Below are 16738 nucleotides of genomic sequence, written 5' to 3' on the forward strand. Positions count from 1 at the left end.
TTGCTTTTTACAGATCCAGACTAACACGGCTACCCCTCTGATACTTAACTTGTCTAAGTAATGTATAACTCGTTCTCTCCCTATTTTAGCCTCAGATCCTACCTCATTTTCACTGATGTTCACTCTTAGACGTCTGATTGCTTCTAACCCCTTTGGTGAAAACAAACAAAAAAGTCAAAAAAGTCTGCCATTGCCACATTTTCTGTTGTTGTCTTTCCCCTCTCGTTGAGTAAAGGGCCAACTCTGTCCTTGGCCTTCCTCTTGCTTCTCATGTATTTGTAGAATGTTTTCTGGTTACCCTTTATGTCTCCAGCTAGTTTAATCACATTTAGTGCCTTGGCCTTTCTAATTTTGTCCCTACCTGCTTGTGTTATTTGTTTATATTCATCCTTCATAATTTGACTTAGTTTCCACTTTTTGTAGGACTCTTTTTTGAGTTTCATATCACTGAAGATCTCCTGGTTAAGCCAGGGTAGTCTTTTGCCATACTTCCTATCTTTCCTGTACAGTCCTTGGGAGCCAGTAAATCACCCCAGGACTCAGCAGTGATACATAGAAGAAGGTTCTGGTCACCTTACAAAGCCCGAAGGGTTCTGTATACTGTACGCCATCCCATAATAGTAACAGAAACAATTAACACTCTGCACCTATGCTCTGCCTATCAAGGGAGGAGCTCAAAGCTCTTTATATTCATTAATCCTCATAACATTCTCATGAGGCTTGCATGTGCGGGATTGGTATGGTTCAGTGGACAGAACATGAGCCTGCTAGTCAGGAGATTTCTCTTGTATTCTCAGCTCTGCCACTGAGTCACTGTGCCTTGAGAAGATCTCATAATCTCTGTGCCTCAGTTTTCTCATCTGCAGAAATGGTTTTAATAATACCTACCCACCTTTGTAAAGCATGTAATACAATGGTATATCCATTATACAGATGGGTAACATGGAGCACGGTGATATTCAAGGTTGCACAGCACATCAGTGTTAGGGGTGGGAAAAGACCCCGGGCATTCTGGAACCCAGTTTCTTCTAACCCCCCAACCATACTCATTTCCCCCATACGATACCTAAATGAACTTCTGCTCCTACCATTGGTAACATAGGATTTGCCATGTTGAATCAGACTGGTCTATCTAGTCCAGTGCCGAGGCACAAACAGTGACCAGCACCAGTTTTTTCAGATGAAGGTGCAAGAAACTTTATTTAAAGGGACTTGATTTTTCGGAGGGCAGGTAGTTCACCACTTTCTGAAAATCAGGCCCCTCTACTATCTCTCAAGCTGGGCACCTAAAGCCTGAGGCACCCAGAATCACCAGTCATTTTGGACAATCTCTGCTATAGTCCATGCTCATAAGAGCTAACAATCTAATTTCGGCTAAGAACAGAAGAGAGGGGCACCAAAAAGGGGCAGGGTTGGGGAAAGCTATTCAGTTAAAGCTGCAATGAGAAGACAGGTCATCTGATGGAGGACCAGATGAAGCATTCCTTGATGTTTCTCATGTGTAGTCTGAGTTTGTAAAAGAGGGAGTGTTCTCAGGAACGAGGAACAGTTCCCTTTCTGTTCTTTTCACACGAGGCTAGAGGAACTGCATCGTCTTCTGACTATGGATTCCTGAGACTGGCCGCAGTATGATTGTGGGGACTCTATCCTTCCCTTGAGGTTCTGTTGGGCTTGACCTCTTAGTACTTTAACTGTGCACCTTCCTTGGGGAGTAGTTTCCCTTGCCTAGTGACTGTGCCTTTAGTACTGTGAGCTACAGGGACAGTTCAGGTCATAGCCTGGAATCTGGACACAGATGGATTCTCGTTCTAATGGGACTCTTACAGCTCCTAGAGAGAGTGCTGGCCACTTGAGCTTGTAGCTGATTTTGCTTGTTTTTGTTTAAAAAAAATCACCCTTATCCGAGCACATAGATTTCCTGGCTGAGGTTTTTTCCCCCCAAAGCTGACTAGTGGATTTAGCAACATAACTGCCATTCATTTCAATGGCTAGCTCCCTTCTTCAGGTTTGGAATTCCAACCCTGGATAGAGTTGGTGGAAGAACAGGAACATTCTTTTGCAAAAACGTTCATGAAATATTGTCCACTTTTTCCACTGGAAATTTTTGAAACCTTGATTGGCCTGAACCCAAACTCCAGAACTGAACACTTGTGATGTTGGAAGAAATTTGGATCTGGATCTGGATCTGAACATTGAAGCTATTTCCTGTCTCTATAATGGACCAAACCAAAATCCTTGATTTAAACATCCCAGACTTCAGGAAAGTGTGGATCTGAATATGAACTCTGTGGCTCTCCACCTGTTATTTACCAGGATACTCAGTCTCACATCTTCAGTGGGACTCAACCAGCAGTGCTTAGGTAGTACCAATAAGAAGGTGCTCTGTAAGGGCCTGTCCACCCTCCAAATTTCACTGAAGTTTGTAACCAGTTACTGCCATGGTTGGTTCTAGACATGGCTTTTGCCTGCACACAGGATGGGTAGCACTTGGCTGTAGCTGCTTGGTTGTGTCAGAGGCCTGCTGTATGGACTAGCTTTCCAGATATAAGTGCTGGAGATTGGTCCAGCCACACCTGTGCCATAATTAAATAGCTGGTTCCAGCTGAGGGGCAGGACTTAGGAGGGTCAGGTGATAGCTTAATGGACACCTGGGCCTTATACAAGGACAGAGAGATCAGTCTGGATATGGAACCACAGAGAGTACATAGGCTCCCGTGGAAGACCCTGAGCTAGGGCTCCAGGGAAACCACCCTGAGGACTACACCAGAACAAGGGAAAGAGTCTCAAAGGCAGCCCAGCAGGAGCTGGGAACAGGGCCCAGAGGGCGGGCTGAAGAAAAGCTATGAAGGGTAGAAGAACCTTTTGGTTTGTTTGGGACTCCTTAGTTGGACTTTTGCTATTCCAAAAGGGTTTTTGGTTATGTGTTTTTGGCACTTGGCCCTAAGGCTAAGCCACGTCTCCAGCACAGACTGATGTCTAGAAAGTTGAGAGGGCCAACTTCCGGGAGGGAAACTGTGGCAGAGGGTGCCAGCTGTGCCGAGTTTAGATAGCATGAACAACTATGGGGCAGCCATGCCCTATAATAACCAGACCCATGGTCATTCCTGTATAACTGGTTTAACCTCCCAGCTGTGTATGGCATGATATCCCAGAATGTGCTGCTGACGCTGCTCTGTGTACATGCCCTCTGAACACTCTATCCCCTAAGGAAGCAATACAGAATAGATGCAGATTTTCCTAGAATGCACTGATACAAATCCAGATAAACAGTGTGGCTGCATCCACGTGGTTTGAATGGCAGGAAAGCTGTTGTGGGGACATAGATCAAACAGATCTGCTTGCAAAATAGCCATGCTGTGAACAGGTACAAAATCATGGTTGGCTTTGTAATGTGGATAGACTCTAGGAGGCCTTTGGTGATTTGTCTAGTGATGGGGAACCCACAAGAGGTTTGGAGATTCAGTTCAGGTCGGATAAGCACCCAAAAATGAGGACGGTTAGGCTAAAAGGGAGGGGAAAAAATTTAACAGTTTAAGCCTAAAAATCTGTTTCAAGTGATGGGTGGAGATGGGTCTGTTGTTATCTCTAGTTTCAAGCACAAAAAAATTGAGATGAGCTAAAACCAGTGACTTCACCTTAACTCTGTATTTTCTCTTTTTGTGGACTTTAGCCTAATACTGAACACTAGGTAAATTTGTCAAGTATCAGAGGGGTAGCCGTGTTAGTCTGAGTCTGTAAAAAGCAACAGAGGGTCCTGTGGCACCTTTAAGACTAACAGAAGTATTGGGAGCATAAGCTTTCGTGGGTAAGAACCTCACTTCTTCAGATGCATCTGAAGGACCCTCTGTTGCTTCTTGCTAGGTAAATTTGGTATGTCTTTGTCATGGTGATAGAAATAACTGCACTAATCTCATTAGAATGTCTATTGCTTAATATATTTAGCAGACAATCCTGGCTACCTTTTGTGAGATTTTTTAAAAGTCATTAAGACAAAATGGACTGAGCCGAGAATCATGTGCTTTATATTGACCTGTCAATGATGCTGCCTGATCATTATCTTTCACTCTGGCTGATACGTTACAAAAAATCCACAGTGCTTACAAAGGATATGTTTGTATTCTCCTTGCAGATAATTGTGATTCCAAGGGGTTCTCTTTTTTCTGTCAGGAAACTGAAGTGAACATCTTGCAACCTCTTGGTTTCAATGACATGGATGACAAATAGGTTGCAGACAAGATTGATTTTTTTTTTTTTTACATTGCTTGAAAATAGGTTGAATCTTCTGGCATTTCCTTGAGATGGAAACCAGTGGAGGCTGGTGTCATCTAACAGGAGGAAGGCAAAACAGACCCACTAAAGGCAGAAAGTGATCATACTGTCCCTGCGGGACTTCCGCTGATGGAAGAATAGGGCAAGCTGATATTAACCACTAGAAGTTAGTGCTGCTGATATAGGTGCTGTCCCATGATCAAACTGTAATGCTGCATCGTTAAGAAAACACAGAGATCTTGATCCTAGTGGAATCCACTGGTGAGTGTGTGTGAGACAAAGCCCCCTCTTTGCTCAATCCTCAGAGGCTTTGCGTCTCTTACAGCCCTAGATAGTGCGCCTGAATGCTTTAGCTCAAGCTGTAGCATTTTAACTTGAAGTCCTCAGTTCAATCTAAGGTAATAGATTGTGTTGGCTAAGATGATAGACATCACACTAATACAGGCTACAGCAGGCAGCCCAGGGTTGCAAGCATGAGTGGAGGTACCAGGACTGAGATTTCAATGGGAATTGTCCATCCAAATTCCATAGGCAGCTTTAAGAAGTCACAGCTACCCAGATGTAGATTTCCACAGTGAGCCCTTTGCTTGGACTCTCCTTTAATTTCAAGAGTTTAGGGTAATAAAGGGACAGGTGTCACTGGGATGTAAGCGGGATCCTGAGCAAGCCAATGGGACTTGGTTACATGTTCTCCTCTTGAACCTTACACTTCCCACTATTAAGCAGGGGTAACTTGGGGCTAGATTCACAAAAAGACTTAAGCACCTGTCACAGTTAGAGGCCTAAATCCCAGAATCAGGCCCTACTGGAATTCACAAATCCCACCTCAGCTGTCACCCGTCTCTGCTTCTGAGCATGTGCACCGCATCTGGATACTTAAGTCCTAGAGCGATGCACTAACTAGGGGAAGTTCTGCATTCTTCTGCCTATGGGGCCTGACCTGGTAAACATGCTCAGAACTTGCCTACCAGACTGGACCCCACGTGCAAACTCACACACACAGCAGCTGGACCTCCCTCGTCACTTTTATCCTAGTGCCTAGTGTCCTCACCTGGGGTGTGGGAGATCCTTGGTTCAAGTCCCCCCTCCATCTGAGAAGGAACTTGAACAGGAATTTGTGACCTCTCAGGCGAGTACGTTGATGGCTGATCTATAGGACGTTCTCGTCTAGAGCCTTCCTCAGTCTCTCCTTTGGAAGCTGTTCCACTGCGGATAAATAATTGAAAAAGTCATTGGGCCGGAGAGAGAGGGAGAGAGCACAAGCATGAGAATGACTCTGTAGCACATGCAATGGGAGTAGCGGCTGCCGTGGTTAGAGCACTCACCTGAGAGGTGGCTGATCCCTGTTCAAACCCTGTTGCTTGAGGAAGAGAGACTCTGAAGCAGCCGTGTCCCACATTCCAGCTGAATAACCTACTCACTGGGGTAAATTATTAAGCTGCAGCTGTAGCTTTCCTTAACCACCCCCTAGCTTATTGTGAAAATGGCATAGGTGCCTAGTGCCAAGAGAGGGTTTGCAGCTGAGAATCCCAAGCAGAAGGAGGCACCTCCATGCAGCCTGGATTTAGGTGCCAAACTCCCTGAGAGAGTGGGGCTTAGCATCCACCCCTCAGGCTGGCATCTCCTATTGGCTTGCTTGGGCTGGCTTTTGTGAATCCCATTCTGAGGTGCCTGTCTCTCTCCATTCATTGTACAGGGAGCTTAGGCACCTACCTGGGCTATTTGAATCCCAGTGATTTTTCTAGATGCCTAAAAATTAGATATAGCCGGTGCCACGCCTGTGTTTCTTTGTGAATTTAGCATTTGGTGTCTGTGCAGCAGCAATGCCAATAATGCGGGATTGAGTGTCCCTGGGCTCCTTGTGCTGCTCATCGCTTGTATGTGTTGGATTTATGCTGGAACCCACCATAGCTGTGCTCTGCGGGCTCAAACTCCAAAGCTCAGCACATGTAGAAACTGACACTAGGTCTGTAAAAGTATCTGCTCCCAAGAGAGAAACACTGACTCAGTTAAAGAAACACAAGAGATGGCTGAGAAAAACACAGACTAACAAGATAAAAAGTTGCAAGGTTATTTCTGAAGCATTTCCAATATGTATTCTCTATAGGGTCAGGTGTCATTTAAATACATGTGCAGTACGTTTTACTGAACAGCGGATTAAAAAGTATATTAAGGTCCATATTGTCCATTACAGAGGCTGCTCACAGGTAAAGAGACAGGAAACACTACAAGATTGTTGTAGGGAACATAGGTCGTATTTGGATTTAGGCCTGACTAACAGTAGTTGGCCAAAAGTATCTGAAAGTTGCATTTAGAAACTAGATATCCAAAGCAGCTTTCTGGCTTGTAGTCAAAAGGGTGTTAGGGTAAGTCACTTGCTTGCCCTAGACTCTGCCCCTGCCTCTTAGAGTTACTTCCCCAGTTTTGTACTTAACTCACTGTTACAAGGACGTGTGGGAATGAGTGAATGTGGAATGCGAACAGTCATTAGTTATATTTAAACAATGAAGACATTTATGTCTTGGGCCTAAGCGGAAGTTTGCCTACCATCTTCTTATCACGTGGTATCTTCTTGCATCCTGTTTTTTGAGAGCCATCAGTTTGCCCTTATCAGCAAACTGCTCTAAGACATATACATTCTAACCTGGAATCTTCAATATCATTTCAAGGTCCAAATGTCAAGTCATTGGTCCACACTGAACTATATAAAACATGCTGGAACCCCTAACTGGGCAGTGGTCCCCTGGGGTGGAGCAGAGGAGTCACTGATTCCTACCAAAGATGCCAACTGTGCAAGAGGGAAGGGATGGGGATGGGGAGACTTTTTCGCATCAACCTGAAGTTGTCCCCTGCTCTCTTCCTTGGACCGGTCATCCAAAGAAGCAGAGATGAAGGACTCTGACCACCGGCAAAGCCAGGCTTGATGGCTATAACAAAGAGCAAGGAAAAAGCTGAACTTTTTCCCACCACATGTGCAACAGCTCCAAACTACATCTTATCAGTAAAGATAATGGTAAATATCAATCTACTTCCAAGGCCAGTCACATGAACTTAAAACTTTGAGAAGAAGATGTGAAAATCCCTTTGCAGAGCAGTGTAAGGACACTCAGATCACTCCAATGCCCACTAGTGTGTGTGCATGTGTGTTGTGTGTCTTTGTGTGTCACTAAGTGCTTCTCAAAGTAGACACTAAACCCCCTCGTCTACTATTTGAACAGGAAGAGATCTCTGTGTTAAAGCAGTGTCATTCTAAAGCTGCTAAAAGTGTAGGACTCTAGAAATCATTCTGTGTCTATGCCAGACTGCCAGAAAGATGCAGTCACTGTGTTAAATTGGGGAGAGGGAATAGGCTAGATCAGTAGCTCTCAACCTTTCCAGGCTACGGTTCCCCTTTCAGGAGTCTGATTTGTCTTGCATATCCCAAATTTCACCTCACTTACAAACTACTTGCTTACAAAATCAGACACAAAAATACAAAAGTGTCACAGCACACTATTACTGACAAATTGCTGACTTTCTCATTTTTACCATATAATTATAAAATAAATCAATTGGAATATAAATATTGTACTTACGTTTCAGTGGATAGTATATAGAGCAGTATAAACAAGTCATTGTCTGTATGAAATTTTAGTTTGTACTGACTTCGCTAGTGCTTTTTATGTAGCCTGTTGTAAAACTAGGCAAATATCTAGGTGAGGTGATGTACCCCCTGGAAGACCTCTGCATACCCCAAGGGGTACATCTACCCCTGGTTGAGATAAACAAAACCTTCATGTGATTTCTGTGACTAGTGAGCTTAATGGGACAAAGAAGCCAGGGGAGGGAGTTACCAGGAAATCATTTTCAGAGCTGTGATCCCCAAAGCTAAGGCAAGGAATAGCATCTGCCTTTAACAAGACTCGTAGCTAAATAGCTTAAATCAAAGGGAAATGCTTCTCCCCTTAGCCTTCCTGTAAGACCTTAAGAGAATTGGTTTTCTTAACTTGTTCATTATAATTTGATTTAGTTACTAATTGTAGTAATTGGTGAGACGGATAAATTGAACCATTGACTTATTGATTGTATTTTAATTAAACCTTAATTTGACTGCTGCATTGTACCATTGTAAATTAGGTTAGGAAAACTGTTAGTGACCTATTTCGCTTGTTCTAGAACTGCTTACTTATTCTTTTTAATAAATTTATAAAAGATGCCCTGAACTGGTTTCTCTTTCAAAACTTCAACACAGACAACGTGACCTACATAGAAGATAACAGCAAAATCATTAAAAATCATTCTTGAGCCCATCCTATATTTTAATTACTTACAAAACACCCTATTATCTCACTCATTGTATTCGTGGAGTTTCCTTTGAATTCTTGCTTTAGGGGCATGAGTGATTTCCCCCTGAAGATCAGGCAAGGAGTTCTGACCCACAGATACCTCTGAGACAGGGTCAGCATAAACCTACCTGCTAAAGTCCCAGGGGTTTGGAGGTGCAGGGGGACAAAACCAGAGAATGTGTCCATCACCCCTGTCTCACTCCTCCAGTGTTCCCCCTCCTCAGCTTCAGAAGGGCTTCAGGGGAGCTGGAGAAAGGGGAAACTATGCCTAAAGAGGGTCAAAAGATGAGAGGAAAGTGGACAGGGCCCTGGCCTGGGAATCAGGGGCTCTGGGTTCTATTTCCAGCCCTGCCAGCGACCTTGGGAAAGACAATTTGAACCTCTGTGCCTCTTTCCCCATCAGTAAAGCAGGGCTAATAATACTTATCTCCCTCTGTAAAGCACTTTGAGATCCCTGGCTAGAAAATGCTACATAACTACCAAGTATTATTTTTATTTTCATGAGAAATATGAGCAAGAAATAGCAATTGAATGTGTCCTGATAAATGTAAAATAATCGATGTGGGGGAATTAGAGTCTGAAACTAGAAACAGCTGGTATGAAATTAGGAATAGCATAATGTAGGTGCATGTCAAAAATATATAATAGCAATGGCTTTTGGAAGGATGGTCTTTTGGTTAAAGAATTGGGGTAAGATCTGGGTTCAAGACCTAGCTTTGCCATAGACTTCCTTTATAAATGTGGGCAAGTCGCTTAAACTCTCTGCTTCTCTTCACCATCTGTAAAATGGGGATAACAATATTGCCTCCCGCCTCTACCCACCTTTGCTTGAGACTGTAAGCAATGACTCTCTCTTACTACGTGTTCAGACAGCGCCTGTTCAATGGAACCCTGATCTCACCTGGAGCATAGAGGCAGTACCAGAATGCAAATAAATAATAATAATGAAGCGTATTAACATGTGGAACCATTTCCGAAGGGCAATGATGGAAGCCTCATTGTTTGCATCATTTAAAAGTAGAGAGGGTCAAACACTTGATTCTGTATGAAACAGTCTTGCATTGTCCAGGAGGAGATGGACAAGATGCCTTGAAAGGTGTTCACCATCTCTAATTTCCATGATTCCATCTGAAGGAGCTCTCTATATTTTGATGACATATGGACTGGGATATCTTACAGTACATTAATGTAACAAATAGCCATTATCTTCCATTTTATGGAAGATACTGTAGGGCATGATTTATTTGTGCCTGTTGTGTTTCTTCCTTCAAAATACTACCTTTCACTGAAAGATGGCTATCCAAAAGTTTCCAGTAACCTTGCAGTGCATGCTGCATAGTAAATCAATGGAATCTGAATTATAATACATTGTCTTCGGTAGCTGTTTTAGGCTGTGCTGCTGGAGTGTCCTGCTGTGACAGAAAACATTTTCATATCAACACAGCATATATATTATCATGTATGACATTTGTCCCTAAATTTTTTAAGTGGTGCAAGAAAGATTTTAAGTGTGCTGGCCCATCTGATGTTAATGGGATCTGCATTGCTAACTCCTTAACTATCACTTTGGAAACGTACCCAATGTGGTTGTTTGTGAATGCTGAGTATCATCCTCCTCAAAAAAGTAAAAATAAAATAGCATTAAACACCTGATCTGAAATGATACAAACAAGGATATTCAGAGTCAAGACTGAAACAGCTGCCTTATCTTGCTCCTTTGTGTCCTGCCATACCTGCTCATGTGACATTTGTAAGGATGGCCGTGGGTGATTTTAGAAGCTGGCATGTGATTGCAATTTGAGTCCCTGCCACATGGCCATGCCCTGTTAGAAGGTTCTCTGCTGCAGGACAACGTCCTCTGCATACCACAGGCACAAGAAGGTCTGTGACTGAGTTTCAGCCTTATCTCTGAATTCCTGATATTTATTGAATGTAGGAGCAGCCATCCTGGAACACACCTTTGGTTCAGAAAGTCTGCTCTCTTGCTTCATTGGTTGATTGATTTTTATAGGGGACAGAATGAACTGTTACACTCACCTCGTCGGACCTCCTGCATAGAACAGGCCATAGAATCTCACTCCGTGATTCCTATGTGTGGTCCAATTGCTGCTGGAACTGGCTTCTATTAGATGCTTTAGAACAGTGGTGGGCAACCTCTGGCCTGCGGGCTGCATGTTGCCCATCAGGGCAAGCTACTGGCAGGCCGCTAGACTGTTTGTTTACATTTGCGTGACAGCTCCTAGTGGCCACGGTTCGCTGTTCCCGGCCAATAGGAGCTGTGGGAAGTGGTGAACCGCGGCCACTGGAAGCAGCAGGTGGCCATGCACATATAAACAAATGGTCTGGCGGCCAGCCAGCGGCTTGCCCTGACGGGCAACATGCAGCCCGCAGGCCAGAGGTTGCCCACCACTGCCTTAGAAGCTGAAAATCCCCCATAATGTACCTGGCCATTTGCTGCCGCATAGGTGGGTGGGAAGGAGTAGCTTCCTGAGCTAAGCTATTGATCAGTTCATGCTCTGAAGCATCCTGATAATAGTTATATAACTTGTGGTTCTGACTGCTATAATTCTAACTTGTCTTGTGTCTGAGTTGCTTTAGATGTTTATATTTGTTTTAGATATGATAGGAACAAAATTAAAAATCTCTCATTCAAGTTTATAAATGTGTAGGCACTTTTTAAAAAGTGTTATTTGGTACCTGGCAGAAATTTAGAGTCTTCTTGATGAACTAGATTATTAATGCTGGTACCTTTTCAAATCCACCCTTCTAATGCATCCTTAGTCTGCATTTAGGACTGTAACCATTTCCCAGTGAAGTCAATGGGAGTTTGCCATTGTGCAGGAACAGGGTTCTTTGGAATAACCCACTGCTAGAGATCTTTCAGAAGTCTTTGATGCTAAGAATGGAAGCATATGAGCTTGGCAAGATGACTGTATATGAAATAAATCAGTTTTCAATACATGGGACCTGATTCTGATCACACTTACACCAGTTTTACAGTAGTGTGACTCCACTGACGACCTGATTTACACTGGAATAAGAGACCAGAATAAGGCCCATACTTTCAAAACACAAACAGGGACTCTCCAACATTATGGACTAAAGTAGCGATTCTGATTTGGGTTACACTGATGTAAATAAATTCACAGATTCTGATCTCAATTACACCAGTGTAAACCTAGAGTAATTGTACTAAGCTCACTGGAGTCACTCCAGATGTACATCTGGGTAATTGAGATCAGAATCAGGACCTAATTTTCTGTAAACATTTCTATTTATTTTTTTAAGAGCAATGTCACAGTGGCAGGACATCACAAATTTTGTTGTTGCTGGTTGTTTTAAATCTGGAAAAGCTATCATCAGCTTCTGTGAGTGAGGAGCTTGCATGTTACATTTTAGTCCTCAAATATCTGAGTCTCTGATGAATATTCTGGCAGCCCCTTAACTGCAACATGGAATGGCAAATGGGTCTACTATGATTAAATAACACAGAGTCGTTGCACAGAGCAAGGGCCTGACCCAAAGCCCAAGGAAGCGAATGGAGAGCCTCCTATTGACTTCAATGGGCTTTGATCTGGCCTTCAGTGTGTATATTTATAAAACCCAGAAAAAAATTATGTCCCTTTAACTCTTAATAACCACATGCTTCTCTTTCACTTTTCTCTTCAGGATGGAAGGAGCAGTTTTATTGGACACCAGCTTGGAGGGGTCATGGAGGTGCCAAACAGCAAGGACCAGCGCGTGAAGTCAGCCAGAGCCATCCAGATCACCTACTACCTCCAAACCTATGGCTCTGTTGCCCAGGGCCTCATTGGTGAAAAATGGGAGAGTGAATTCTGTAAACTGATGCGCAAGCTGCAGCTGGATCACCAAGATCTGCAGCTCTACTCGCTGGCATCCTTTAGTCTTTGGAAGGACTTCCACAAGACCAGCCTCCTGGCCAAGGGCAAGATCTTAGTGAGCCTGATGCTCATTCTACTGATTGCTATGCTCTCGAGCTCCATGAAGGACTGCCTGCGAGGCAAACCTTTCCTGGGATTATTGGGAGTATTTACAATCTGCATCTCCAGCGTCACTGCGGCAGGGATATTTTTCATTACTGATGGAAAATATAACTCTACACTGCTGGGAATCCCCTTCTTCGCAATGGGTAATTCTTTATCTTCATAATAATGAGATTAACGCAATTTAATGACGGGATTGTAAATTACATCCCAGGGTATAAAGTGCAGATTTTACCTTCAGTGAAAGTCCAGGTCCTTTTCATTTTGTTAAACTGACCCATCCCTTACCAAAACAATTAAAAATTAAATGAAAATCCCAAACAAAACAAAGTAACAGACAAAAAAAAAAAAAAAGAGTGAATGACTTTGTTGGAACCTCACCCAATAGGAGAGCAGCAGTTGTATGAATCCCTGTTACAAAACAAAGGGGGAACGTGTTATTGAAAACCAGTCAGCTCAGCATAGAAAATGGATATTTGTTAACGTGTCTTTGATGGAGGGCCAGTGGGAAGAGTAAGGAGCGACTGCAGGGAGTGGCAAAGAAAATAATATGTAGCATCCTCTTTGGTGAGGCTTTCTCTTTCATTTGTGTGGGAGGTGGAGGAATGGTTTGGTTCATGAATGAAATTGAGAGAGAGGTGATTACAGCCCTCGTGTCTGCCTGGCTGTAAGCACAGGGCCTGTCTCTGTCTGTAGAACATAATCCCCCGGCTTGTGAAATTTAGAGACCATCTGCAATGATTTGCTTGGGACACACCATGAGGCAGAAGTTTCAGCTAAAGAGCAAATGTCTGGACCCATTTTTGAAGGAAATTGTTTGTTTTAGCGCAGTATTTTAAGCATATCTCAATTGCATTCGTTTAACAATTCGATTGCAAGATTCCAGGCTAGGGAAGTTAGCCAGGCTGAAGAGGAAGATAAAGCAGTATCCACAGAGATGGTGCCACCTTATTTCTCTGTGCAGTCAACAAGAAGAAACATTGTCATCTCACCGCACAGTGTATTTGAACATTTGTGTTTCCCCTCATCCTAGATCTCAGTGGCCAACTTCAAAGGCTCCATGCTGCCTTTTGTATCTGAAGGAAATCTTACCTGTGGGCAGAATGTTCTGTTCCATTCTCTTCCAGTTCATTTCTTAACTGTGCCCATTCTGATGGTGTCTGAGCACCCAATGCTCCTCTGGGCGAAAGTCCATGTGTGGACACATCACAGACTAGAGGGACCCAGTGGGAGGGGAAGCTATGCGTTTCTTCCTGGCCGCCCAACTGCTGTGCAGTGTGGGTGTAGCCCTGCATTATAGGGGCAAAGTTCTTCCCCTGTCGTCTTCCTGTAGGAGGGGGACAGCAGAAGGTGCTGAAAGATGGGAAAGAGGGATCCAAAGGGAATTGGGGAGTGTCAGGCACTCTGGTGGTGCTGAAATGGAGAGGATCAGGAGAGTGACTTAGAGGTATGTGTGAGAGAGGGGGGACAGAATCAAGGCTGCTTGACAGGGGAATTGGAGTAGACTTTTGGGTGGAGAGAGTGTAGAATAGGGAGCAGGGTGGGGAGCCAGGAGTGGACCAACACAGAAGGGGATCATAACACAAGTGGTGGCACATGCGGAATTTGAGTTGCTTGGTAGCTCTCTGGATCTAAAACCAAGAGACTGCTTGAGTTTTAGGCAGGCTTATAAATTGCTTTACATGATGCAGCCACAAGGGGGACAGAGTCTACCACTGGAGTGAAATTGTGTTACAAAATGGATTTGGGTGCCTTAGTTTACCATTTGGGGTGGAAGACAGAACTCTGTTAGTTTGCTAGCCAGAGATTAAATGTAATTTTATGTTTATTTGCAGTGTTCTAGAGCTCACTTCTACCAGAAAAAGGCTCTTTATGAAATTGCAAGGAAATATTCCATAGGATTACATTGTACTTGCTTTGGGTTTGGAGGAACTAAATAAATAACCTTTTTATATATATTTCATCCAATAATTTCCAACTGATTTGTAGACATGATTAGATGAATGCTCACATGTCCCCGAGAGCTATAGTTGGTAAGTTTTATTTTTTCCAGAGGAATAAACTGAAAGACAAGAATTGTGACTTACCCAAGGTCACATGGAGGCCTGCTCCTGCAGTCAGGTGCCCTCTACTCCCATTAATGACAGTGCCAGTTGATGATACAAAACACTTGTCATCAGGTACCCAGGACCACGCAGGATTGGGCACATAATAAACCAATAGCAGAGCTTTGAACAGAACCCAGCAATTCCAGTTCACAGTCCTGAGCTCTAACCATTTAGATGGTCTCTTAGGTAGAACAGTGTCCCAAATTGTGGTTCCACAGCGCTCTATGCCTGTACAGAGCATTAGACCTGCCTGTGCTTTGGCTGTTCAGGATGCTCATGTTCTCACTCCTAGCAGCTCTTACTGTCACTTTTGCCTCCCCACGCCCTCCTCCTTTTCTGTTGTTGTCAGCATTCACCTATTAAGATCCAGATCTGAAGCCCATTGGTATGGAAAGTCTCCCATTGATTTCAGTGGGTTTGGGTCAAGCACTTAGACTGTAAATTCCTCGGGAGAGGGACGGTCATCTATTATATTGTTTGAACAGCACCCAGCATAATAGGATCTTGCTCCAGATCAGAGCCTTTGGGTGCTACCATAATACAACTGAATAATACAGACAAACAACTACATTAAAAGAATGTTATTCAGGTTGCAAAGTCAAGGATTTGAGAATTCAGGAATACTGGATTTATGGTTCCCAGTCCAACTTTAATTTGCCCTCTTTACACATCTACCTTGTGCACTGAATGAGGCCGGGGTCCCGTATGTTGATATATATTTTTAAAAGCATGTGAGCATGTAATTAATCACTGTCTCATAATGCATATGCACAAAGGGGCTGAATGAAAGGTTGCATGGCATTTCTTAACGTTTAAGGGTTTCACTATGTCAGATGATACTCTCTGAACAGATTTTTTAAATGTAATTTACTAAGATGTTTTTAAAGGAAAAAGGTACAAACAAATTATATTATGTAGAGCTGTGATTGGACTCCATACTGCACCATCAGCAAGGTTTCAGCCCTGACCCTGCAGAGCAGACCACCACTTGAGCTGCAGGACTAACAACATTATCGGTTAGCAGGAATGGTTGTTATCCTGGAGGGGGGAATGCGCCATTGAGGCCACATGTAGTGTCCAAGTGATGGGAGTGGAGGTTCTGGCCCAGCCTGGCTCTCTTTTTCACTCCCCCTGGAGTGGACAGCTCCTGCCCCAAGAGAAGACATCAGGGGAGGAAATTGGGACGTTGGGGCCATATGACAGATCTGATGGAAGAAGCCCAGTGCAGCCTGACTCTTCCCCACACCACTTCCTGCCACTACAGTGGCTCTGGCAGCCAGGGCTGGCCTTACCATGAGGCGAACTGAGGCGGCCGCCTCAGGTGCCAGACTGTGGGGGGGCGCCACTAGGACCCAGAGTGTAGAAAATTGTGTCTGCTGCTGCTGCATATGTATTCTCTCTGCTCTAGATGCACAGAGATGGTGGAGTGCTGGAGGAAGGAGGGCACAAGAGACGTAACAGGCAGGCAGGAGCAAAGGTGAGAGGGAATAACAGAAAGCAGCAGGAGCTGCAGGGAGAGAGAGGAGGAGGATCGTCTTATGTACCTCTCTAGCACCCCCCAGGAGCCTGGACTGATTAACACCAGCTTCTCAGGGAGCTTCCTGTTTCCTGCTGCTTCCCTGAATCCACTTGAGGAGAACAGGCAGTCAACTGAAGTAGTAGGAGCCAGTTAGGCCCTTAAGACACTGATATCTTCCCTCACTCAGGCCCTGCTACCAGCCTGCTTATTTGTCCCCTTCAATTGAGTGTTGAGAGCCACTATAGCTGCCACAGAATAGCAATCATGAATGAAAGAAGAAAACGCCTCTCTGGGGCAGCATTCAGAAAAAGAAAGAAAGCAAAGGAAGCTTTTCTATCTAAGCAGGAAGGAGCTCTCCTGAGATACATAGACACAAATGTTCACGGTGAGCCTTCTGGCCCCAGTGAGGATGTGAGTGGTGAGGAGATGCCTGATCTTCCAGTTAGTCAGAGTGCAGGTGACCTGGCAGCTACTGCAGCATCCATATCTCCATCTCAAATGGATGTAACCATG

General features: G+C 44.0%; 1 protein-coding gene across 2 annotated transcripts in view; it reads left to right on the plus strand.

The window, feature by feature from the left end:
- The window catches only part of PTCHD4 (patched domain containing 4), a 129412-nt gene that overhangs the window by 34308 nt on the left and 78366 nt on the right, over nt 1–16738 (plus strand). For both annotated transcript variants that reach the window (XM_026653237.1, XM_026653243.1), the window contains exon 2: nt 12264–12744. In XM_026653237.1, the coding sequence (XP_026509022.1) occupies nt 12264–12744 (481 nt within the window). The remainder of the gene's footprint in view (nt 1–12263; nt 12745–16738) is intronic.

The sequence above is a fragment of the Terrapene carolina genome, unplaced genomic scaffold (genome assembly GCF_002925995.2).
Source record: "Terrapene carolina triunguis isolate 2854851 unplaced genomic scaffold, T_m_triunguis-2.0 Scaffold42, whole genome shotgun sequence".
NCBI classification, from domain to species: Eukaryota; Metazoa; Chordata; order Testudines; family Emydidae; genus Terrapene; species Terrapene triunguis.